Below are 26,371 nucleotides of genomic sequence, written 5' to 3'. Positions count from 1 at the left end.
AGACATTCCATTTTTCAGGAACTCTGTGCTATTCTGACTTACGTGCAGCTCATATTCAACAGTAGAGTTGGCAGAAGTTGCACATTTCATGTGTAAACAATGTTTAAAATACCCTGTTCAAGAATTCGATCATTAAATTAATTCTGGCAGCTTTAGCTAAGCATGGTTTTTTACCAGTGGGGGCAGGGGGACACTACCTGATCTAACTAGGAACACCCGTTCGAGGCTTCAGAGTTCTTGAACATGAGATTTCACAGGATGCTTCAGTGTGAGGGCCCGGTGGCGTCTGTTCTTGCTCTCCTTGGTGGTTCAGACGGACTCGCCAACCCTCGCTTACAGGTATAATGTGTCATGGCAGGGCAATGGACCCTAAAACCAGGGCGACTCAAGAGCCTCCTTGGCCTTGTCTAGCTGCAGCCAAAGAAGAAAGAGTTTCACAGAGCGTCTGGAAAGGAATGCAAATGCTGGAATCTGCTGCATCTAAAGCCCATCACCCCACACGGGGAGAATGCTTCAGCCCAGTTCTCAGTCACCGGAACTCCAGAGCTTGTGCCTAATCGTAGTTCTTTCATTTAGTCAAGCTGAAAGTTTTGGAGATCTGCAATGAATCCAAATCCATTGGCTGTGAATTATCCCAATAGTACCTCCGCCATATTCTCCATGATTTGGTCCAGCTGGAGACTGACCTCTTCTAGACTCCTCTTCCACTTTCTGGTCTCTCTGCTGAGGAGTCACATCTTGGGCGTTACAGACTTGTGCCAAAGTCCACTTTTTCTCAGTCAGCTAGAGCTTTATGCTCGTCCTCCAAGGAAGAGTTTCCTGACACAGTTCCAAAAGCAGCCTCAGGGTACCGTGAAAGCATTTTAGGAAGATTCTCCACAGCCAGATGTTCACAGTGATCTTAGCCTCACCTCCTGTTCCATGTTCAATCCCAAAAGGTCAGAGATCAAGAAGGAAGTTGCTGATTAGCCAAGGTGGCCCCCATGAGAGAGACCTTTCTAAGAAAGCATGCTCCCAGGAAGCAAGCTGGAGAGTTACAGCCTAAATTCCCATTCTCCCCCATCATAATTACATGACCTGCATGGAAGGGGGGACAGGGAGAGACAAGGAAAGTATTAGGCACCATGAGAGCTGTCCATGCTATGGGAATTCACCTCCCTTTGTCAAGCTGTCTGTCAGTCTAAGAGATCATGATGTGTGATGCCTCAGGGAGGTGAGGGCAGAGAATACAGTAAGCAACGGAAAGGATATATGGTGCCCAATTGCACAAAAGTCTACTGGTGCTATGTTCCCTGGTCATTTGACTTCTGGAATACTTCTTGGTAGAATTGAAGAAGATTTGCAAGCTGTATCCTTCTTAAAAGCAGCTCCACACCAGAACTCATGAAAGACATCTCCCAAGACCCTCCCTGGAATTGTGAGGGTAAAAAAGTCTTGTGAATTTCCTAGGCTAAGATGGGCAGTGATCACAGCTTCTCATACTGGTCCAATGGAAATGGAAGAAATAGCCATGGAGTTTGCCTCTTCTGCCAAGGCCACCTATTAATGACAGTGCTAGAGACCTGGGATTCCCCAGAGACCTCTCTCCATTGTGAGGTCCCAGCACCCAGGACTGGCCATTACATTGTGACAGCAAATCACAAACATGAGCCAGAGTCTTTAAGCTCTTCCTCACAGGGGTATGGTACACGTTAGAGTCAGGAATCCTAACTGAGGAGGGTGTGGAAGTGGTGAAAATTGCATTTGCATTATTTACACATAGCCCAGCATAGCAAATCTGCCTTCTCAGTGGCAATGACCCAAGGCATTATGGAGGGCAATTTGCTGACCCAATAAAAGGGTAACAGCAGCAAGGTGCTACCACTAACCGAAACACAAACATGGGTAAATGGAATAGAGTCCAAGCTCTGGTGACTGGATCTTACTTTGGAATGGCATTTCATCCATTTCTCATCCCCAGGCTCCCAACCTAAGTGCCATTGCTTTCTGAACACCTATGACATTTCATGTTAGAATATGGTCTTGGCAGCAAAGGGAGGGGAAAAGCCAGTGATCTCCAAGAGTCCCCATCTGAGGTCTAACTGAGCCTCCTCTGGCTTTGGGACAGCAAATCTAAGTACATTTTGGACCTCAGGAACCTGGGATAAGAGTCTTTCTCCATGAGGCTGTGTACTTTTCCCTGGGCTTGATCAAAGCAAGTCAGGGATGGCTCTTGCATGTTCTTCCTCGTGGCTTCTCGGGTCTGGAAGTCTATGTTTACCTGGAGACACAAACAGAAAGCATGGTCACAGGCCCTCAAGGGCCAAGATGCCTGGCAGCTGCTCCTAGCTACGCAATAATTATTAACGACAGTGTCTTACACATGTAAGCTTATTCATTCTTTTCAAACTGTTTTCTTAGAGGTCATCCCCTTCGATCCCAGCAAGAATCCTGAGAGGTCTGAAGACCCAATATTCCTCATCCCAATTTACAGATAAGGACACTGAAGAAAGGAGATACTGAAAAGCTGGTTAAAGTACTATAGAGAGTTGGTAACAGAGCCAAGGCAAAACCCCAAATCACTTAATTCCTAAGCCAGGAGTCTTCACCATGCCAGGCAAAGAGTAACACTGAAGGTAAGTATTAATGTGGATTCCCTAAAGTAAGCTTGCCCTCTTGTTCTTTCTTAACTACTAAGGAAACAAATGCACTGAGAGGAGAGACTATGGTTATAATGGACATCTCTGTTCCAAGCAGTATTATAAGGAGCCTACAAAGTCCTGGCCACTGGCCAAAGTCGTCCTACGTCTCAAGTCAAAGGATAATTGAAGAGTTTCAGGGATATAATGCACCAAAACTCATAGATAGCAAATATTTTTCTTCTATAAAACCTTCCCAAGTAAAATTCTGTTTTATAACTCAGCGCAGCCATACATAGAAATTCATTTTATTATTATAATAAGTTATCATAAGATAAGAGAAATGACTGTAATTACTCATTAAGGAGCAGTGACAAATGTTGACTAGGTGCTTTATCCCTAATACTCAGAGTAGTCTTGAATGATACGGGGTATTATACACTTCTACACTGGAGAAAATGTGATTCAGACAGACTAGCTAACTTGGCCAAGATCACACAGCTGGGAACAAGTGGATGCTCCTCCCACTAAGGCTTGCTGCCTTCCACTAGGAAACTAACATGGATTCAACGGCATCTATCCTTGCAGAATCCTTATAGAAACACAGGTCCTACAGGCACACGCTTGACAGCTAAAACACTCCCTTGCAGAACTATTTTTTAGAAGTCCCAGGCTTTGCACCTTTAAAGTGATCCTTTTTTTCCCCTCCATTAAGAGCCATCAGAGAGGTAAGGCTCAGTTTAGAAGACAGTACTCATCAAGACTGGCTCAAACCCACACAAGGAGCACAATGGATGGCCAGGAGCCATGGATAGAAGACTCTTGCCACCACCAACACACCTCCCTCGGAGCCTGCACATCCACAAACTCCTCAAAGATCCTGTGGGCCTTGGAGACCAGCTTTGCAGTTGACCTGGTCTTCTTGAATTCCTCACAGGCCAGCCAGAATTCCAGGTTCTCCTCGCTGAACTCTGTCTTCAAGAAGGCGCGGAACGCAGCCACCCCATCTGTGGATGTGGAGGGGGAAAGGAAGACAGATAGGAAGGGGCTTAAGCTCATGAACTGCAGAAGCAAGAGAGAAAGGCAGCCATAATGTGAGACCAGCCCTGACTGTCCAAGCCCCACTGCCCCACATCTGCTTGAAGACCCTACCTCTTAAACACACAGGTACCCTTGGAGACAAGCTCTACTTGGGGCTCAAGGATTGCAGTGATAGGAGGGAGAAATGTTGAGGAAGCCATAGTAATAATGACTATAGGAGGCCCTGGTCACTCTTCATCAACCTTTGGTGGTCACGGCCTGTCCTTTAATGCAGAGTCCTCTGTCCCCTGAGTCCACTGGTGAACCTGTGTTTCTAATTAGGCCAAAGTAATATTTGTAATGCATTTCCTACCCTAATCCACGTTAACCACCCTGAAAAAAACAACCTGTCATAAGACTAACTACAGGAGGGGGTGAATGCCTCAGGACAAATCCTTCACTACCACCAGAAGAAGGCCTGAAAGTACACACTGAAATTCAGTCACTAAAGCCATTCTGTTACCTTCACAGGGTTCCTAGCCTCTTCTAAAAAACTTTTGAGGTGCTATGTTTTAATGGTTTAGCCTCTGGATACTTTGTTTTAAAGGATCTTGCTTATCAAATTACATGTTTTAATTTAGATTAATTATAATTTTCCTCCCAAATGATTTAACAATGAACACATCTTTTTCATTTTTTTTAAAAATCCATGTCATGCATATTGCCAAGGAGAGTTTCCAATCAGAATAAGGTGAGCAGGGTTACCATGTAGATTTGGAAAACAACATCCATTGATAGCCTATACATTCAGCTAATGTTTTTATATTAAAATATAGGTTTTAAATTGTCTTAACCCTCAACACATTCTCCTCTACTCAAATAAGAGCTATTTCTTTCTACAGACTGTCCTCAGGGGATGGGAAGACACAGCCTAGAAGGAAGTTAAAAATGACTCTGTCAAGAATGTTGTTTGTTTTGTTTTGTTTTGTTTTTCTTTTCTGAAACTTGTTAAGAGGACAATATGTCAACAGTTCTAAATTCTGAGTGAGGGGATCACCTGGGCATCCAAGGCCCACAGGTGTGACCCAGGACAACGAGCTGCCCAGGATCGACCCAGGGATTCGTGGTGCCTCCTGCTATCAACATATTTAAATGTTTGTCTTTACCTTTGTGAACCAGTTTCATTTCTAATTAGAAAGTCATGGGGAGGGGGGCACCTGGGTGGCTCAGTCATTAAGTGTCTGCCTTCAGCTCAGGTCATGATCCCAGAGTCCTGGGATCGAGCCCCCCATCAAGCCCCTCATCACATCGGGCTCCCTGCTGGGCAGGAAGCCTGCTTTCCCCCCTCCCACTCTCCCCTGCTTGTGTTCCCTCTCTCGCTGTGTCTCTCTCTGTCAAATAAGTAAGTAAAATCTTAAAAAAAAAAAAAAAGTCATTGGGTATCTTTGTCTTTCAAAATAGATGTGGTAGTGCCCTACACTGGAACAATCGTCATAAAAAACCAAGACTCTTAGTTGCAAGAGCCAGGAACTTGAGAGAAAAGGGTTTTGATGGAATTCCCAAAGTTAAACTTTAAATTGAAAAGAAATCTCAGTTTGGAGGCCTGAGTTTAAAGTCTTTAACATAAGTAGGGTAGCCATGAAGTTTACCCTCCAAGCCAGTACATTGTTGAGAGTGAAGGGGGGCGTGCCTATTAATTACACAGAGACAAGGAGCATAAACCATGCTCACCACAGACAAAAACAAGGACGTATGATCACCTTGAGACAAGACATATAGTTCTCTAAGATAAGGAGTATGGAGAAAGCAGAACATGATGTGAGGTTGTTTCCCATCAGGCAGGATGGAAATAAAATTGCTCCTGTGCCAGGGAAGGAAGAGGAGAGTAGCACAGTTCGGACCATTAGGAGAGTTTGGCCCAGGACTACACGTACCCTCATTCCAACCTTGGGTTTAAAACCCTGAGGAGGGAGTAGAAACCCAAGATAAAATGGGAATCGAAGAGAGCGTAAAACACTAACATGGCAATGATTAGGCAAAGAGATGACCAGAGAATCATTCACTCAGTTTTAACGACCTCTTTTTTTTTTAACTGCTAATATACAAATACATCAGAAAACAGGTCATAAAAATCTGCCCATAAAAATGCCCTGTGGATGCTCTTTTTTGCCACACCTCTCTCCTCCAAGTTCTTACAGATGGACTCCAGAAGTTTCCACAGGCTCTGAGGAACTCAGATCTGAGAGCTCGCCTGCCCTCCAGGAGATTGCCATTGCCTGCAGAAGGGGCCCCTGTAGCAGAGGCCACAGGGCAGAGGCTGGACGGAACACCACCCAAAGCTGTGCAAGCTCCAAGGAGACTCAGTGCCCACGAGAGCCAATGCGGAGCTGGTCCAGCAAGGCAGTCTCTGAGCAGTGACCGGTTCACACATGACAAGAGCCAATGGACGCGATCAGTGAATGCAGGGAGGACATGAGGACCACAGGCCAAAAGCCTTCTCTTGTGGGAAGGGCAGGGGGAGAACCCGAAAACACTGTGCATTTATCGAAAAGAGTAAATTCAAAGTGGCTTGGAAGAGTAACTTGGCAGGACGTCCTCTCTCTCCGGAAGAGAGCAAATACTCCTAATGGCAAAGCTGAAGTTTGTTGCTTGTGTCATATTTTTGTGTTGTTTTCATCGAGCAGAAACAGGCACTTTGTGAGCAACCTGACTCCAGTTACAGATCAAGAAAACTACTTTTCTGCCTCCCCTGATGGTGCTGGTGACGGTAACACCGCTAGGGCAACTCTCCAACCCCATGTAAAACAAGAGACAGACATGATCTCCCATCATCGAAGTCTCCGCTTTGTTGGGCCTTTGTGAGGATTGAAAAAGAGAGAACACCTGCTAGCACTCTCAGGAATGTCGCTGTACTTCTCCCAGTCTTGCAGGGGAAGAAGCTGATGCTTGGAGAACACCTTGACAGAGTTCGAACAGGTAAGACTGTGTAGCATTAAAAATACAACGTATACAAACTCCCAACCCAACATAGCCATGACGCCACCTCCGTTCATTCATTTGCTCATTCACACACCCATTAGGGGGCCCAGGCATTCTGCGAGATGTGCTAGAAACAGGCACAACGAAGCCCTCAGAACTTGCAGTGAAAGGGCCATTTGAGCCAAGAAAATATAATTTGGTAGTTATGGTGTACGTGATAAGTGGGACGGCAGGGGAAGCACGGGTTGCTGTGAAAGCACCCAGCGGGGAAGCCTGAGCCAGATCTAAGGATGGGAGGGAAGACTTGCAGGAGGGAGAGAAGCTTCTCAGCTGGGAGGTGAAGTGGAGCAGCAGGAAGCTTTGTGAAAGAAGGGACGGGAGGGACAGAGAAGAGAATCACGGGAAGGGAGAGCCACACCGGGAAGGCCGGTCATTAAGAATGTCTGAGTTGTTAGAAAGAGTTCAGGAAGACTAGTGTAAACAATGATCGAGCCTACTTACAAGACACATTAAGAGGTCCGCGAAAGAGCCAGAGAGACAGAAGGATAACACAGGACTACAAAAGGCCAGGAAAGCAAAGGTTTCAGGAAGGAAGAAACAGCCGTGTGTCCAGTGCTGCCCAGAGGTCAAGCGAGCTATGGTCTGAGACACGGTTGTCAGATTTGGTATAAGGTTCAGCAACCATGGGCAGCTGAGGCTCTAGTGGTGTGATGGGGGCCCTGGGCACGGGGGTGCACGTGGGCGTGAATAAGAGGAAAGGAAGCAGAAACAGTCCATTTAGATGTTTCTGGCAATATGGGGAGGAGAGAGATCAGACAGCATAACTGGAAGGAAACAGGAAGTCAGGAAAGAAGGTTTTGGGGTTTTCTGGTTTTGTTGTTGTTGTTGTTGTGTGTGTTTGTGTTTTGTTTTGTTCTTTTGTAAGATGGTCTTGAGTGTGTTTGAAAGCTGATCTAATCAGGAAAGACTGGTCGACTAGAAGGAGTTGAAATTAAAGGAAAGAAAGAGTTTAATTGATCAAATGTTGCCCCTCAAAAAGTACAGAAATAAGCCTGAGAAGAGAATTATGACGGAGAGGAAGAGAAAGGGCTACATGTTGATACAGGGAAGTTTCTAGTTTGGGTGCAGGAAAATGAAGGAGTTCCTGCCTGGTTTTAGCTGGAGAAGGTGGTGGGACCTAGGGATGGAGGGTTTTATTTTTATGTATTTATTTAGGATTTGGGGCAGGAAATTTTATTTATTTACTATATGCCATACTTTTTGCTGGGGATTTTGCAAACACCAGCTCAATTTATCTTCACAACAATGCTGATCCATACATAGTAGCACTCTGGTTTTCCAAATGAAGACATTAAGTCTTACCTACAGAAGTCGAAGACGTGTCCCAGTTCCACAGCTGGCAAGAGGAGCCAAGTTTCACTACCAGGTCCATATGACGCCAAAGCAAGATCTTTTCAGACGTATTTGCAGGCAGAAGGAAAAGAGCAAGGGAAGAAAAAGATGAAGGAATCAAAAGAATATATCTGGGGAGGGCAAATCCTAGACAAGGAGGGGGCCAAGAAGAGGGAGGAGAACTTGTCTTCTTTAAAGTCAAAAGTAGAAAAAAAGAAAGTGGGGTGGATGAAGATAGAAAGAACTGCTCAGGGAAGGGGCATCTCTGAGATGTATAAAGCTGAACAGCCTCGATCTTCATTAATTTGGGGTGAAGTCCCTGTGAAGATGGTCTACCTCCATGCGCTAGTCTTGAGGATATGGCATGAGTAAATCAGATGACGTCACCACCTCACAGAACTCAAAAGCTAGTCTACTGTCACAGACATTGAGGAACAATTTAAAAATATTTAGTTGGCTATTTTAAGTCCAGTGTGTGCTAGAGAGGTTTGGGAAGGGTGCAGAACAGCTACTCTGGAAGAACGAGCAGGAATAGGGTGAGAAACAGGCAAAGACTTGTGAAGTCTTAGGTTCCAGCTCCTGGACAAGGCTACGATGCACCAGGAATGGAGCAAGACATTTTACTCTGGGGATGCGCCCAACGTTCAAAGAAAGGACCATCAGGTTCAGGCTGGCAAATGAAGCTTGAACCCAGAGACAGCAGGGATTTAGGATCTAAAAGTTGGAACATGGGAAAAGGGGAGAAGGATAACAGGAGGCTGAAAAAAAAAAAAAAAACGGTTGACATTAGAGAAGGAATTTTGGAAACAACCACTGCGGGCCTTGACTGCATACTTTGGGCCACGCATCACACTAAATGCTCTGTGAGCCACAGGCATCTGCTCTGGATAGCAACGTTATACAATAGGCCTTGAATTATTGCCATTTTGTAGAAGATAAAGGAAGCTTAGAGAAGTGAGATCAGTCGCTCGAGGTCACATGGTTAGTAAGTGGCGTGGATACCAAGCTACAAAGCCAACGTTCTTACAGGAGTCGGTGGTCCAGTCCCTGGCTGGGCCTGATAGCAGGGCCTAAAGGATGCTTACACCAGCAATGGCTGGAGGGGGAGGGCAGGGGGTGCCGTCTCAACCCAAGACTAGGGGGCCATGAGTAACTCCACGGATGGAGATGTTTCCAGAAATGATGACAACAGATGAGGTGGGGAGAAATCGAAAGTCACCATGGAAGGCAGAGGAGTATCTTGGGGTAGCAGAACAACCTAGAGACAAAGATGGACATGGGCAACAGAATTCAACTGAATGACCGTGGAGGCAGTGGAGACTGACTCAGGCGGGGGTGGGGCTTTGAAGTAAAATGTGTGGCAAACTCATACACAGCTCATGATCACCTGTTGGCTTCACTGAGGCAATCTATGGAACCCTGCTGGTCCACCTGGTACAGAAGCACCACTGTCCCAGTTAGGAGCATCTGTTCTGATCAGAGTCAGACCCACAATTAGCTCAATGACCTTGGACAACACATTCAACTTCCCTGGGTCTCAGCCTCAACTGCAAAGTGAGGGGGATGGATCTGATTAATTCTCCCTGAGGACATTAGTGCTCTGCTCTGTGCTCCCTTTCCAACTCATGCCTGCATCAGACACAGCTCTCAGCCAACTGCTTCCCACCCTCCCCACCAGCCACATCGTCACGCCACACATGGAGGACTTACCCCGGGCCAAGTTCTCTATTGTCCAATCTACGCGTATCAACTCCTTCCATCCTCACACCCACCTAATGTCAAGACAGAGGTCCTGGCGTCAGACAGCCTGGGTCTGAATATGCGTGACCTCAGAAAAGGGTCCTAATGTCTTGAAGCCTGCCTCATCTCATCTGGAAAATGGGAATTATACTGGGACTTACTCCCTCAGATTGTTATGAGCCCGAAATGAAGCGGTCCACGTTTAAGTGCCCTGTGGCTCACTATGAGAAGTCAACACATGTTAGCTCTCACAGAAATTTGTTTCGCTACGAGGGAAAGTGACTTGGAGAGCTCAAGTTCAATGTGTGGGGTCACTCAGCCAGTAAGAGGTGGACAGTGGATTTGCACACACATCCGGATGACTTCAGAGCCCACTGCCTGTGTCTCCCCTCGTGATCACCGGAGAGCCCCACCTTAGCTCTCCCTCCAAAGGAAGGATGGACGAAAACCCCAAATCAAGCAATCACACTAAAAACCCATCACAGTAGGGCAAATGTGACGTCTGGCTTACAGAGCTGGAGCTTCTCCTGCAAGAGGACACTTGCCATCACCTCATCTGCGGTGACAACTGAGGCCACTAGGTGCTACCAACAACCTGGATTCTGCCTCTCTCCCACGGCAGGGCCACCTCCCTGAGGCACAGGGGTGTCACACAAAGCAGACTGGCGCATTCCCCAATGGTGGCCTGGGGACACTCTAACCAAGCATCGCTGAGTGACCCTGTAAAGACCTCGAGCTCTCTCAGGCGCCTCAACCCAAGATGTGGTCACCTGCATTTCCACGGCTGGCTTCAGAAAATGTGTCAGGGATTTCAAAAGAAGGGCTTGAGGAGAGATGGGGAAGTGGGTGGGAGAAGGCCTGGGAAGGTCCGCACCTGAAAAGCCGCCGCATCTCGAGGGCAGATTGTGGCAAAGAAAAAGCTCACAAAAGCCCCACACAGACCGTGCCCGTCCACAGCCCTCTCCTCTGTTCCCCCTGCCCTCTCGTCCCCCTGGCTCCCCAGTCTGCTACATTCCCAGGCCTGCAGCGGAACAGGGTGGGGAGGGCCACCCTGCAAAGAAAAACTTCACGTGAGAACATGGAAGTGAGAAGCGGGTGGAGCCCCCGCCCCCAGGCTGCAGGAGCCCCTCCCTTCCCAGAGCGGGTGGCCGCAGCTGCCTTTGCAGACAGACCACCTGGCCCAGACCCGGCCCCCCCTTTCCTGCTTAGGGGACCCAGCAAAGGAATCGCAGGGGACCAGAACCACAGGCATTTCTTCTCGGCCAGATCCTTTCCTCCTCCTCCTAACCCCTCCCACCTCTTCCCAGGGAACTTTCTGTCTGGTTCTCTCTGTCAGCATCTCTCTCAACCCTCATCCTTATCTTCGGTCCTCCGTCCCTTTTGGCCCCTGCTTCCCTCTTCCCCCTTCCTTCTCTCCACCAGGACCCTCTCTTCCCTTCTGCTTGTGCATACACCGAGGCTGGTTGAAAATGAAGGATGCTCATTTGTTTCTGAAAGGCTGTGAGCACTGTCTCCCTCTCTCTCCCTGCGACCCGCCTCGCGCTTCTGCCCGTGTAAGGCCTACTCAGCCAGAGCGCCCCACCCGGTGGAACTGCCATTTTGTTGTAAAACTTAAATTGACTCTGCCCCCCCCCACCCCCGGGGAACGTACTTAAAAACAAGTCGGGGGAAACCAGCCCCAGGTAACAAAGCCCAGATACAAGGGTGGGTCAGGCCAGGTGGAGACATCCGATCATTGGTGGGGGATGCATACTGTCTCCTAGCTACCAAGGAGGATGGGCCACGCCCTTTGGGAGCCTTTTGGGCGCCAATTCTAACCAAGGTGTGATAGGCTGGGTCAGATGTCTACTATAGGGTAAATTGTAATTCAATTGGTCACCTAGCATGACTGTGCAGCTTTCTCTGTGTGTTACAATCTCATTGGCCACCTGTGCTGGCCAGGCCCGACCGCACGGCCTTTGCCCTTAAAAGCGAGTCTGTGAAAGAGAGAAGGGTCCTCTCTCTTTTAAGAGGCGCAGCCCCGAACATTTGGTTAGATTCTTGATGCTTGGTGTGAAATAAAGCTTTGCTTGACCTTCGCTTTGCTCCAGTCTCGCTCCTTTAATCAAGGACCCATTTTGGGGGGCATAACACCTGGGCCCCTGGGTGCCCCAGAACCTGCTCCTTCCCAGATACCTAGGGGACTGGAGGCCCCCCTTAGCACCTCCACAGATTCCAAGAAGCTGGGAAGAGTCACCTGTCTCTGATCCCTGATGCTATTCTGCCTGGGGTTCTGTCCTGAAGCTCTTCTGTCCTGGCTTGGACCCATAACTAGCTCGGTGTCACCTTGGGCACCATGCTTAACCTCTCCATGCCTCAGTTCTGTCATCTGTGAAATGCAGATCCCAGCAGCTCTGGGGGGGCTTTGGGGGTGAGATGAGTTAATACACGCAGGGCCCAACCCTCAGGGAGCGCTCCGTGCATGTTTGGGACTTCGGTGGCTTACTGGAGTCATCGTTCAGAGTAAACATGCCTAATTGCCTGAAACAACCCTGGTCACTTAAAGGTAGTAGGTGAAGGGTTCTTGGGAGATGGGAGAGACAGGAGGATCTGCCTTTTTTTTCTTTTTCTTTTTTTTTTTTTTTAGTTTCATTCTTTCAGTTCACTTTGGTTTTCTTTGTACGGCATGCTAAGAAGTCAAGGCTCTATGAACATTACATATTTTTTGAAATTAGTGTCGATCTAGTCACTGGAAGGGAAAGGCTTGTGTCCAGAATTCCTGGAACGCTCAGCAGAATCCTGGCATCCCCCTGAGCGTGCACACAATCTCCAAGAACATCCCCATGGCCGCACATGCTGCCTGCCGCCGGCATTCTCCCTCTCGGTTCTGGGATGCAGGGTGCTTACATAAGAGAAGAAACTGGGTCACTATGAATGAGCAGTGCAGCTGGTGCAGCAGGGAGGGTGGCTTAGGTAAACAGTTCAAGGTCCGGGAGCCCTGATTCAGCTGGCATGGGAGTGGGTTTGAGTCTCGCTCAATTCCCAGTCTTGGAAAAATACCAGATCACAGGAAAGATTTGGCGGGAGGGGGGTGGCAGGAAACCTCTCTGTTTACTAAAGTGCTATCCAAAAGACCAGAGTCCTCTTGCATCCCTGATCGATAGGAAAAAAATAAACTGGTTCCAAGGTCAGACAGAGGATAGGAAAGGAAAATATATTTATAAAACCCAGGTTACATATACTGATGGTGAAGCCAAAAATCTCTTTCATTCAGAACTGAGTTCACCACTTTGAAATTTGTGATGAGAACAGCATTAGGATCAAAGTCTTTTTTGTGTGTGTTATCTATAAAATAAAGGTTTTTAAACACATCACAGGGGCTTAGCAAGGTTTAGGTAAGGAGGTTATTTAGAGAATAAACTATTTGCAGTTACATTTATTGGAAGCAACTGCCATGCTAATTATACTTCAGTCTTATGATTAACATAATTTTCTTCAATGATCTTCACTTTGCTAGCGTACATACAGCAAGATGGTATGTTACAATAGTTGTAGGACCTGACAGCTGTTAGGCTCTTTGAGTCAGAAGGGACATGAAAGACCCTAGGATCAAGCCTTACACGGGACACAAGGCTCTAAGTTTGGGTGACTTCTTATTCCTAGGACATGGTAGCAGCAGACAGGGGACAGCGTGGGTCTTACAACCCCTATTCCAATGTTCGTTTCTATTTTGTCAAGCAGAAGATGTTATCATACAACAACCACAAAAAGTCAAACTAGAATCTGTATCTGCAGCTATCGTGAGAAATTAGCAAGGAGTTTTCTATTGAAGGGGAGACAAAAGAGAAGGGGTCCCTAGCAGAGTAAAAGCATTCACAAATGACTCCTTCAATACAAGAGAAGTATTATAAAACTCCAGGTGCACTAGTCCATCACCTAAAAGATTCTAAAAAGTCCAGGAATATTTGTTGAATTGGTCTAACACAGGAACATGGCAGGGAGGTTCAAAGAGGGAACACCAGATTTGCCTGCAGAGCTTTTGAAAACCGAATCCCCAGAGGGAGTCTCTCACATAGCCTGAGGGGCAATGGGAAAGGGATGAGGGAGGGAGGACAAAAGCTCCTGAGGCAAAGTGGGGTGAGGTATTATCGAATTTGAATAAGCCCCCCTGTGATTCTGACACAGTCCCCACTCCCTTGTGTTCAACATCCAGCTGCCTGGGGAAAGAAGCTGATGCCCTCCAGCAAACAGGAATCCATGTTTTCTCAGTGTATTTAATGTTGGATTATAACCAAAATCATCAAAACCGGTCTCCTTTATGGAGCCCTCCCCTCCCCCCGTTACGTTATCATGCTTCACATTTCACAACCACAATCACATTTAATCCTCAAAGCAACTGTGCAAGGCAAGTCTTATCATGCCCCTTTTACAGAGGAGGAAAGCAAGGTTTAGAGAGGCGATGTCATTGGCTGGAGGTCACACGGCTGGTAAGCGACAGAATGGGTGCTGGAGGCCCATCCAGTTGCTTTCCATTCAATTTTGCAGCAGGCATGGAAGAGTTACTGTCTTATCAATTCCAGGCACTTCTTCTAAAAGGCTAAATGCACCCACATTCCTGGGGGCAAGTAAAAATTCTAGCACTGCAGACAGGTTGGCAAGGAGGAAGAGAAGCTTCTTCCACCTGGGTAGACCTCCCATCTCTCTAACCCTTAGCCTCCATTTATCCAGAAAACACACTTGCTCTATTTGTTTCTTTACTGTGACCCCCGTCCACCATACCTGCTACATAGCCGGTATTGGCAATACCCGGACGACATGCCATCGAAGGGACGTGCCACCTCAGGACTTTGGAAGGCTGTAATCCAGAGCTCAGTGAGTTTCTTGGAAAGCACAGTCCACCTGCCTCACCAAGATATTCCAGATTCATCGCGTTACTGCCTTAGGTTTTAGAGCAGTGCTTCTCAAGCTTCGGTGGGCATTAATATTACTGGAGGGCTTGAGAAAAATTTACTGTGCCCCTAGGCCACGGAGATGCTGACCCAGCAGGTCTGAGACAGAACTCCAGAATTTTCATCTCTTACAAGCTCCCAGCAGCTGCTGCTTCTTTGGATCACACTTGCACTAACACTGTTCTAGGATTTGGGGGGCTTGGCGAAGGAGGTGGGGAGGGCTATGCAGTGAGTGGGAACTAGATAGTTGAAACTCTACATTCTAAAGCTAACGACCATTTGGATGAATAATTAAGGAATTTCATTTGCTCGTAACTTTCATGTTTTTGCTTGCTTGAGGTCTTCTGCTTGGTTGCTGTGTGACCAGATCAAGTTGTTATATTTTTCTCTATCTCAATCATTATCCCTAATTTTAAAAAACTAAAAGCTTCCTTATTGGACTCCTTTTCGCAGAGATGGATACTAATTCTGTGAGTGCAAAAGAGCTTTCAGTTGTACTAGTCCACTAATCTGGAGTCCCTGGGCCTGGTGGGGACAGGTCAGCATAGAAACTCCATGCTCTGTGCAAACAATGAAACAAAGCCAAGGACCAAATGGAGGCCCAGGGGAAAGTGCTCTGTCACCCAGGTGTGGGATCAGGCTGAAAGAAGGGAGAGGAAGGGGAAGGAACCCTGTCTACAGCTTCCTCTTCAAACTGGAATAATCTAACTTTTATGTTTAAAAAAAAAAAAAAAATCCCACAAAGGAAGGAGGGAGGAAGGACAGAAGGAGGGAGATTCAGAGTTTGAACTGGATCAGAGTTCAGGACTGAATGTCCCACTAAAAGCAGGACAAATAACAAGCATATGCCTGAGCCTCATGAGGAAATCGAAGCAGAAGACAGACAATTTTGTGCCCACTCACCCGCAACCTGTCAGAAAACACATCTCCCGTAAGCTGGGAGCCTTCCTTCTCCTGGGTATAAGCTACAGACACAGGAAGGCCTCTCGGTGAGTGCACACACACACACACACACACACACCAGGGAGCAGCCTAAGTGCACAGCTCAGACACCAAGTCTAACTGTCCCTGGGTGAGCAGGAGAAAGATGCCAACTTAACCCACATTAGAAATCCTTCGCTAGCTAATAAAGTCATCAGCAATTTCAATTTTATTTTTCATTTCTTAGTTTAAAAAGAAAATTAAAAAAAAAAGCCCTCAGCAAGTGGCTATCCCCCGGACCTCCATGCATGCCTCTTCAGCTTTATAAGCAAATGTGACTGGAAACCAAACTGCTCTGAATATTTGCTTTCCAGATTTCTTTTCGCTCTCAAGTTTAAAAAACAAGTTTGTTTTCTTCTTTTCCTGAGGCTGGAGCCTGAGAAGTGTTCCCCACACAGCAGGACCCTGTCAAGGAGAGAAAGCTTCCCAACACAGGTGCTTTCGCCCCTCATTTGGTTGCTTGAACCATCTCAGCTTTGAAGGGGTTTTACATAACCCGGCAGGCAGCAGCGCTGACTCAAACCACCTGCCTGGGTGTCTGCTAATGGCCCCGTCTCAGCATCCTAGAATAAGAGGGTAGGACTGGATCCAGTGCCTGAGACATCCTCTTCCAGATCCTTCATTGCATAGATGAAGAACCAGATTTTCCAGAAGACTGAGGGATTCCGTCAAGGCGACCCAGCTATCTGGGAACAGAGGGGTTAGCATCGTTCGTGCGCAGGTCTGACAACCAGCTAACGTTCGTAACTTAATTGTACAGAAGCATCTTCTCCAATTAAGTAGAAACCAGGCTCTACACCGAAAGCAGCCCTGCTGCCGTCAGGTCGGTGAGGACTTCTAATACCCACAGAACGGGACCAAAGAGGAGCACCGAATGTCGGGATTCTATTTGAAATCCTGAAGCTCCCTCATCTGTAGGCAACACACTGGGTTATTTTTTATGTTATTTGTATGCATGTCCGCGTCTCCGAAGGCTGCATTCTCCACCAGGGAGGTGCTCTCCTGTTCCTCTCGGTGCCCCCGCCCCCAGCCAGCTGCTTCGCACAGACCTCGAACATAATAAACACTTAATACACCTTTCTTTAAATAAATGAGGGCCCAAAACAGCCAGGCAGTGCAGGGAGGGTAAAAATGCTCTATAAATTGAGAATGGGAACAAAAATAATGATCTGAATTATCTGAAATGGAAAACTCAGAGAGGACAGTTGCCTAGGTATAAAGGATTACCAGGGGGTTGGTTTCTAGACTAATGCACGTTTTTTTTCTTTTCTTTTCTTTTTTTTTTTTTCTGGAAGCTCATTCAGTGATTCTCCTTTCTTTACTTTTTAGGACATTTTGCTATCTTAATTGAAAGCCTTGCACACCTCTGATCAACCACTGTCCCTCCTAAGGGACCAGCACACATGCAATCCCTTTGGAAAAGCTTAATCAGCCCTAATTGAGTCACAATATTAGCCCAAATTAATTAGACTTTACGAAAGTTGTCAACACCCTTCAAGGTAACCTGGCTCTGACTCCTCCCTTAGCCTTCACAGGGAGAGAGCAGTCAAGCTCTAAAACCTTGAAATTCTGCCAGTGACCCATGAATACAGGTCCCTTTCTTCTCAAACACATGCACTCCATTGGCTTTTTATTTCCTTACGAAACAGAAATCAAAACAGAACATCAGACTCCAAGACGGATCACAGAACCTCACAGTTCAAAAAACCTATTTCTGCAGCGGTCTGGGACAAAGAAGCAATCTGGTGTCAGCTTGTAAGCCCTTAGTGGAATCCCCGTCTCAGAAGAGGTCCTGGAAACTGAAGCCATCCCCCACAGAAGCAGAAGCAAGCCTCTTCAGGTCACAAGTCACTGAATCACATAACATGGAAGCCCTTAGATCTCCAGGTCTTGCCAGAGCAGCACTCCAAATATACCCCAAGATTGCATCTGTTGATTGACCCACCGTAAACTCTGTCTATAATGGCTCAGCATTAATAATTGGCGAAATTTGCAAACCTATTTTTTTTTAAAGACTTTATTTATTTGTCAGAGAGAGAGAGCGAGCACAGGCAGACAGAGTGGCAGGCAGAGGCAGAGGGAGAAGCAGGTTCTCTGCCAAGCAAGGAGCCCGATGTGGGACTCGATCCCAGGATGCTGGGATCACGACCTGAGCCGAAGCCAGCCGCTTAACCAACTGAGCCACCCAGGCGTCCCTGCAAACCTATTTTTCAGGCATGTTTATTTTGCATTTTATAAATAAAACCATCACTTAAATACGGCCATATTCTTACAAAACACCTTTAAGTAGAGAACCCCAAATCATCTGAAGGTGTCCTCTTATGAAGATTCCCTGACCCCGGTGACAGGTAGCACACAGGTATTTCTATCACCATTTCAGAATGAGGAAACAGCCTCAGGGACTTGAACTAAGTGAGTCAGTCATGAGGTTGAAATAAAAACCAAACTCCAAGATGACCTTGAAGCAAATGCAGCCAGAAAAGAAGGCTTAAGTTAATAACGACACTTGTTTAGCCTACCGGGACTCCAGAAAAGAAGTCAAAAATGGCCCCATAAAGAACAAGCCTTACTGGGAAACCCTAACTATCATTGTACATATGCCATTACCTTGGCAAAGTCACCACATAAGCTTGCTGTTTGTGACATAAGCCATATGTCACACACACTGTATTTCTGCTGCCTTGTTTTCCTTCCTAAGTGTAATCCGCAGAACACTAAAATGACTATTTGTCTCGCAAAACTACATGCTGCAAATATATGCTTATTCTTAGATCTTGTATTGCATTTTAAAATGTATTCAAGAGCATTTGGTAACCGGTATCAGGATCAGGGGCCTAGTCAGAGGGAAGTGCTGATCCAGCGGAAAGCAAAATCACTTCTGAGGACATCTGAAGATTGGGAGACTCCATCAAGGCCACTCAATTATCTAGTAGCCGAGCTGGGTCCAAATCAAGAACATAGGTCTGACTACCAGCCAATGCCCTTAACCTCATTGTACAGAATCATGTCCCCAATTAAGGAGAAATGAGACTCCAAGCTAAAAGCAACCCTTTAGCTCCCAGATCAATCAGGATTTCTAGTATTGACAGGGAGAATTTAAAAGGAGGACTGAAGGTCTGCGTGAAAACTTTACTCTGCAAAAGACCCTCTCTCTTCCTTGCCCCAGCTCTCCCTCTCCCATGTATTTCATGGCACTAGGATTTTAAAGCCCGATGAATTCAGACTTGCTTGTGATGAGAAAAAAGCAAGAACTGAAAAGTTTGGCCAGTGTCAAAGTGTCCTTCCCACAGGAAAATACGCATGATTATTTCTGCAATTTGGGGGGGGGGCGGGTATTGGGAAAACAGAAGAGGAGAGATAGCAGAAATGCATTCTAGTAAAACCCACAGCCAGCCAGAAACAGAGGAGTGAGCTACAGCCAGGGTAGTAAACGCCCAAAGTAAGAAGTAACAAACAAACACAAAACTATACCAACTCAAGTGACTAACAAAATGCACAGAATATTATTCATTTGATGGATGAGTAAACCAAGACTTTCCAGAGACATGTGGTGGTGGCGGGGGGGAGTCATTTAATTTTATAAACAAGATCTAGGATGGGCACTGGACCATCATTTCCACTGAGCCCATCACTCCAACTCCCCAAACTAAATTCTTTCCTGCTGAAACTGCTGAAAACATGAAGGCTTCTTGGGACCATCCTTTCAATCCAGAACACAGAAAAGAAGGCCCTCTTCCCACTACATTTAAATTACATCTTGTTATCTATATACTGCCCTAAGCAGGAAGCTCTGTGAGCGCAGACACTGGAGCTGTCTGGGGGACCCGGACATGAACCTGGATAGAACCTGGATCATGGCGGGTATTTGGTGCCTCTTTGGCTAAACGGATGATTGGCTGCGGCACGACAAAGCCTGAATTCTACTTACACTTATGGGACAGAAGCACATCAAAGGAATCTGCCCACCTCGTGGCTTCTTCTGTGGATAGTCTCCTAGGAAAGAAGAAACATCTCTCTTAAATATTTCTGAAATGCCCCTCCCTCTCCATCAGCAGACCCCTGGGATTTGCTCCGGAAAACAAATCTCAACAATGATGGGCGGGGGGCAGGGTGCCAATGAAAACCACCCACATTCCTGCAAGTCTGTTGCCAGAAACGTGTACACTCAAGGAAATGATGGCAGACCTCAGCACTGGAGCTCTGGGTATTTGTGTATTGGCTTTCAGTCTAAAACACCAAGCTGAAAAAGCACAGGCTATAGACACGTCAGAGTAACAACAGAAAGAAGCTGGCCTTAGGGTCAGAAAAGGTGGGCTGAGCTCCTGACTCCGTATTTTACTGTGACCTTAATCTCTTCACCTTTGCAATGGGGATCGAGGTGCCCCCATCCCCCAACCCTGTGAGGGTTAAATGAGGTGCATCTATGACCTCATCGAACCCAGTCCTCGCCCAGTATAGGCACTGAACCCAGATTCTCTGAACCTAAGCAGAGTTATAGAATGTATTTGAGTGTTTGTTTCCAAACAGAGAGCTCAGACTGACAACTAAGCAGAACCAAGAAGCGTCGTTCACCACAGCTTTGTAAGAGTGGTGGATAATACGGTTTTCTTGAAAGGAAAAAAGAGGGTTCCTGTTTTGAAAAGGAAAATTCTCATCCATGCACTTGGGGATATAAAAGGAGCCGCAGAGGGGCGGGGGGTTACTGTCACTCTGCGCATCTGGCCAACATCTCACTAGAGAAGAACAGGTCCTCAGCCCAGCGGTGGGCGCCCCATGGGGAGCGCCCTGGCAGTGCCGTGTGGCCAAACTACTCACTTTAGAGCACGGTTGGGTTTGTCGGGAAGAATAGCTGTGAAATCGCTACAGGAGTCTGACTTGTGAGACAGGCATCCCAGGCGGGTCCTCATCCCTTTGTTCCTGCAACAAGCACAGGGGCAGAAGGACGGGGAACTGTCATGATCGTGGCTGTCAGCTCTATAAAGGGCCCCAGGAGCTGCTGCTGCAGGGGCCTGCGCCGCCTCCCCTGACCCGCCCCCCATCCTTCCCCAGGGGGGGGTCCCTAAAGGTTTCATGAACAAGAGGAGAAATACCTAGAAGATCAAGGGATGTATCCTCACTCCCTAACTCGACTCCTGGAATAGTAATAGGTACCCTGCCCCTAGAGGCCTCATGCTCTTTCAAAGCTCACATTCAAGTTGATAGTAAGTCAATGAAGGTCGTTAGCTTGGAAGAATTTCTAAATTAGGATTCTCTGTAGGGAAAGGAAATACAGTGAAGACAAAATAACAATCCACATTTCGCTCTCCCATCAGGAGGGCAGAGTAGCAGCAGCAGCAGCAGCTCCTAACTGCAAAGCCCCAAAAGTGGCGCCCGCACGGAGAGTAGAGGGTTGCCTGCGTAATACAGGGGCGCGTATCACAGAACCTCTCCCAGCACAAATGAAGTTTTCAGGCGAACTGATTGTGGCTCAGGTGCTCCCTACTCATCCCCCAAACCTGGGGATAAAGATGCATGAACGGCTACAGAGCAGCAGACTAACACCTGTAGGTGAGGGCCCGAGCAGCTGATACAATCAGCAGTTAAGAACCAGGCCCCTTTCTCCGTTCTTTTATTTACTTAACGAAGCTCTCATATTCCTATTTCTATTTTGGCTTCTCTCAATCAGCATGTTTAAAACTCTAACATGTATGTTTATAAAATTCTCATATTTTCTTATTTTCCTAAAGACCAGACATTTACATGTTACCTGTTATGGAAGGTCCGATGAGGAATTACACTGTCTCTTTCTGACTTCCAACATTAGCCCCTTTTTGCCTTTAACCAGAGTTCAGCAAACTATGGCCATGCAAGATGCCCGTTTGTGTAAATAAAGTTTTACTGGAACACAACAACACCCATTTATTTACATGCTGTCTAAAGCTGCTTTCCAGCATGAGGGCCCATAGAACTCAAAATATTTACTCTCTGGCCCCTGTTAGAGTAAGTTTACTGACCCCTGACCTTTAACCATGGCAGCTCCTCCCATGGAGAGCAAAGGTAAGTGGAAAGAGTTGGGTGTAATCAAACCAGGACTGAAGCGTGACTTATAAAAGGGCACTGCCACGTGCACACTGGGAACAATGTGCCACGGAAATAGTCCCAGAGATGTTATTCTCCGTGTGGAAAGGAAGTCCTTCCAGCCTGACTTTCCCCTCCCCTGGTTTGTGAATCCTGGGCCTGGGCTGAGACGCTAGAGGCCGCACAATTAAATATCTTCCTCTCACTCCAAGTGGGTTTTCATCCCCGACCCAAGCTAGTTATTCACAGAAATCTTATCCAAGAAATGTCTACTGGGATGGTATTATATTTGGCAAGAATGGACAACATTTGTATTCCACAGCCCATCTCTGAGCGCCTTTTAAAGCTGGAACATCCAAGTTCCCAGAAATATCCCCTCTCCTGCAGAAAACCGGGCCTGCACGTCCTGTGCTCCCACCTCTTATCTCAGCCAAGCGCATGATGAAGCCATCGATTTTGTGACATTTCCAAACATTGGTGATAGCCATTCTCTCTCCTGCAATGGTGAGCCTCCTGGCCACTCACTCTTATAAATCACAAGGTGCTCGCTCCACCACCAGGCCATATGAGCAACTGATTAAGGGCCCTTGAGTCACCACATTCCGTGAATTCAAGTCAAGGTCTTGCTTGGGCTGTACCAAGGCCAAAACCCAACTTCCAGTAAGCCAGTTTACTCCTTGGTGCCCCAGGATCATCAATAACATAATAGTCAGGTCGAGGCCCCCAAGAACAATTAAGAGGACTTCAAAAAAACAGCAAATCCACACACACCATCTAACAACATTCAGCGGGGGCCAGTGTAAAGGGTATACTCGTTACCGAGACAACGGTGGTTCTCCCCAGTAGTTTGAAAAAATCTTCCACAAAATATTCTTTGGGGCCCAATGGTTTTGATTTTCCATCTTGTGTAGCTGAGATCTGAATTATAACCTTGTTAGTTAGGTTTGAAATAATGGGAGCAGAAGTGAGAGTCAAAGGTTTAGGTCACTTCAAAAGGAGGGAAGGAAGGAAGGAAGGAAGGAGGGAGGGAGGAAGGGAAAGCAAAAAGAAGTAAGCTTGCCCTCATCTTTCTTCCCTGTTCCAGGACCCTACAGCCGTCCCTAAATGGTTCAATGCAAGCTCACACACAGGGCCACCCCCTGAGTCCCGCAGTCAATGGGGGGGTTTGGCCCTGACGTAGGTTCTGCTTGCAAGGCCACAACCTTGCAAGAAGGGCACCAGGAAGGAGAGCATCAGCCACACCGATGGCCTGAGGGGACGGACCACCCAAGGGAGTGGAAGGCTGGGGCAGGCTCACACAGCAAGGGGGGGGGAAGGGGCGGGGAGGGGGAAGGGCAGGGGCGGGGAGACAGGTGAGCATCATTACCTGCGTGGCATCAGTAAAGCGGCCATACAGGCACCCGCTTACGGTTAACCCTCTGGCCGATGTGCAGGGACGTCAGGGCGGGAGATAGGACTGCGGGGCACAGGGATTTACCCTTTCGCGGCCTCTCACCTAAAATCAAAGAATCTGCTGTAAGAGGGGGGCGGCCCTCTCTGGTCTGACTGTGCTACAGATCCTCTCAGACAGCCGGCTGCTGGCAGAATGCCTCCCCCGACACAGCCCCTCCCCACACGGGCCTGCTTGTCCTAAGGGAGGGTGACTGGCTAAGGGTGAGCCGGGAGGACCTGCTGGCTGGATTCGCATTGCCGCCTGTGGGGCAGGAGCATCTAGTTCCCCAAGAACTGGCCATGGACAGTGAAATGGGGCATGTGCCCCAGGGGAGGAAGGTTGGGGCCCGGCAAGCCAAAAATTACTGTTCTCTTTGTCTCATTCCAGCGGGGCCCAATTGACCAGCCAGCCACGGATGGGGGAGGGGGGTTAGCACTTGCTCCAGAATTACGTGATTGGCTGCTCTTCTGATTCTCTCCTCCCTCTCAGGGAACCCATCCTGGAGCGTTGGGAGGGTGTGAGTAGGGGGGAAGAGTAGAGTAACTCCTAGGGAGACTTGTCAGGCCCCCTGGCCACTGCACAGGCCTGCTCCTTTGCAGGATCTCAGGCCCAGGCTGGAAAAATGAATATACAAGCTACTCTCTCCTGCCCAGATGGAGGCCACCGACCTTCCTTCCGCAGCCTGGGGACTAGCCCATTCCTGACCTGAAGCAGGAAAGGGGATACTGAGGTTGAGGGCTTGGTGACTGATCATCTGTCTCTCCTGAGGGTCCCCTTTCTCAGTGCTTCAAACCCTTTGTTCCACAGAAATGATAGGAAGAAACACATGAAGAGAGCAGCCTATCCGTAAAGGGCTCCCCCGGGGAACCCTGACACCAAACATAGAATCCATTTTAAAAGAAACCTAATTTAGATAGATAAGGCCCCTACTCGATCTACTCTGTTTAAATTATTTTGCTATTACACGGAATGTTTCACAAAAGCTTTTTTTTTAAATACCTTCTCTAATAATACCAAAATTCGTAAAATTAAAAGATTGCTTTGTTAAAACTAAAAATCGATAAACAAATACATAAAAATAGTTAGACTTTGTGTCAAAGCTCATCCTCAAGGAGACTGAGCTCAGACTGACATTCCCTTAACCTTTGTCCTAAGGGGGCATCCACCTGCCTGCCCAGGAGTCAGGAAATCGAAGCTTTTCCCAGCTTTAAGGTTCTCTTCCAGCTACAAGAAATCACTGGGTCACCTATGCCTCATTTTCTCTTGCTTGTGGTCTATCACCCGAAGGAGGGGAAGCCCGTGCCAGGGGCCTTCGTCACGCTGGTGCTGAACAGAACCACGGATGACTCCCCACAGACACAGCAGGCAAGGTCATTTGGGGCAGGCATTACCAGGCCTGCAGTCACTGCCTTGTCGCTCTTCCCGTTCCCACGGCTAGCTCATCCTGGCTTGCCGGGACTGCTTGCATGCCCGCTTCTCTCCCTCCGAATCCCGTGCTGCCCACCACCGCCCCCCAGGCCATTCCCCATCCCTTCACTTAGCTCTGCCTTGACTTCAATTCAATCAGAATCTGCAGGAGACTGTGGCCCCAGCTTCCTCATTCATCCCAGCACCTTGGGGCTCTAATTCCATCTGGCCCTTGACTTTTGGTGGGGATGGAGTTTGGGGTCCCCAGAACCCGGGAAGGCCCATGGCAATGTGCCCTGTGAGGTGGACATCAGGTGACAGGTGACTCTGGGGCAGACAGGATGGGACATAATGGAAAGCGGGTACTCAAGGAAAAAAAAAACAAAAACAAAAAACAAAGGTTAAAAGCAAAGAGCAAAGATTTTTAAAGAGGGGAAGAGAAACTAAGAGTCTCAGCGGGGAGAAAGCAATCAATATGCATGGAGAGGCAGGTTAATTAAATATGGATAATGCAATCAGCCCACATGGGCACCTTGAAGAGCAAAGAGAAAAACAAATGCAATACTCACTGTCTTTGACCAGTCCTCATGGCCTGCGGGTCTTTGCCAACTGGGTGGTCAGAGAGGCTGCGGGTTAAGGAGTTCTGGGGAAAGAGTAGATCTATCTTTTAGCAGTCAGATCCTTGCTGGGTGAAGAACACGCGTGCACGAATGCACGGGCACACTCGTGCGTGCACACACACATACACACACGCATGCATGCACAACACACCTCCCACCACTTGAGCTGGGCAGCAAGCGGCCCCGCAGAAAGCTCTTCTCTCTGCTTGTCACATCCAGTAAATACTGAGGCAGCCTACAGCCAGCGGGCGGTGGCTCAGCTCCCGGGCACAGTCTGCACGCCCGTGCTCATTGGCAGGATGCAGGAGGTGCCCCTGAGCAGAGCTCGCCTGGCACTCCTCCCGCACCTTCCTCTTCACTAACCTGCTTCCTTGCTCTCGGGCTGCAGCTCAGGGAGAAGTCCCCACAGCCCAAAGCTGCCTCTCTCTGCACCCAGAGGCTGTGCAGGGGGCTGCGAAGCCGTAGGTATTAACTCTTTCCGGCCACCGATGAGCTGAAAATCAAGTGTCCAGGGGGCCCTCTTCTAATGAGCTCTGCTGAAGGCTGAAGGCTGGTTGCTGCTCAGGGAGCAGGGAGCATAAAGATCTTGCCCCAGACAGCTGCTGACAGCAGGAGCCAAGCCGAATCAAATCTCCTAATGAGCCAGGAGGAGGGGGGCTGTCTTGCTGGGTGTGATGTGATGTGATAAATGCAGAGAGCAAGAAAGCTACGGGGCAGGTCACACATCTAAATTCCACCCCCTTTCTCCCAATTTCTATTGTGCTTCACTACCAAGCCAAACCACACAGCCCTGCAATTACCCCCTCTGCCACATCTCAGCTGTCCCCCTGACTCCACCGAGGCATTTCTCCCCTAGTCTGTCTCTACTCCCACCCCCCAGCACCAAACACACCACTCCTCACTTCTTAATGAGAAATTTCCACCTCCTCTGCCTCCTCAAAACATGTATATTTCCAACTCTGTGCTCCTGGCTTTTCCTCTAGTGGAAATTCACCTCTCTCCCTCATCCATCACCTAGCAACTTCCCCCTGCTTGCATTCCTGATGGAGTGAGACTTTTCCCTTTGTTCTGTCCAATCGGCACATTATCCCTAATTTTTCTGTCTTCCGCAATTTTTTCTTCCAAACCACCTTACCCACATGGATCTTGACACTGCCTGTTTCAGTTCCAGAAGGAGGACTGTCCCTTCCTGCTTGC

General features: G+C 47.8%; 1 protein-coding gene across 4 annotated transcripts; it reads right to left on the bottom strand.

The window, feature by feature from the left end:
- Positions 1-499: 499 nt before the first annotated feature.
- Positions 500-26,371, bottom strand: RGS8 (regulator of G protein signaling 8). Of its 4 annotated transcripts, none has more exons than XM_032862687.1 (7): positions 26,077-26,099; positions 25,124-25,197; positions 23,082-23,210; positions 20,474-20,575; positions 19,587-19,651; positions 3,459-3,625; positions 500-2,260 (listed from the first exon to the last, which is right to left on the bottom strand). In XM_032862687.1, exons 3-7 carry the CDS (start codon positions 23,105-23,107, stop codon positions 2,078-2,080), a joined length of 543 nt encoding a protein of 180 aa, XP_032718578.1. In that variant the 5' UTR covers positions 23,108-23,210; positions 25,124-25,197; positions 26,077-26,099; the 3' UTR covers positions 500-2,077. The 4 variants fall into 4 exon arrangements, with proteins under 4 accessions (XP_032718578.1, XP_032718577.1, XP_032718576.1 ...); XM_032862686.1 differs by lacking the exon at positions 26,077-26,099 and adding an exon at positions 25,538-25,788; XM_032862685.1 differs by lacking the exons at positions 23,082-23,210; positions 26,077-26,099 and adding an exon at positions 26,310-26,371.

The sequence above is a fragment of the Lontra canadensis genome, unplaced genomic scaffold (assembly GCF_010015895.1).
Source record: "Lontra canadensis isolate GAN:19392208 unplaced genomic scaffold, GSC_riverotter_1.0 scaffold24, whole genome shotgun sequence".
Lineage (NCBI taxonomy): Eukaryota > Metazoa > Chordata > Mammalia > Carnivora > Mustelidae > Lontra > Lontra canadensis.
Note: the sequence above shows the minus strand (reverse complement) of the source record. Positions and strands in the feature narration are given on the sequence as shown.

Excerpts from the sequence above, each read along its gene's own strand:
- RGS8 (XM_032862685.1), bottom strand. Across the intron at positions 19,652-20,473 it reads AAACCCAACCGTGCTCTAAA|GAGACTATCCACAGAAGAAG; the intron begins GTGAGTAGTTTG and ends CTTCTTTCCTAG. Across the intron at positions 2,261-3,458 it reads ATGTGCAGGCTCCGAGGGAG|GTAAACATAGACTTCCAGAC; the intron begins GTGTGTTGGTGG and ends TTGTGTCTCCAG.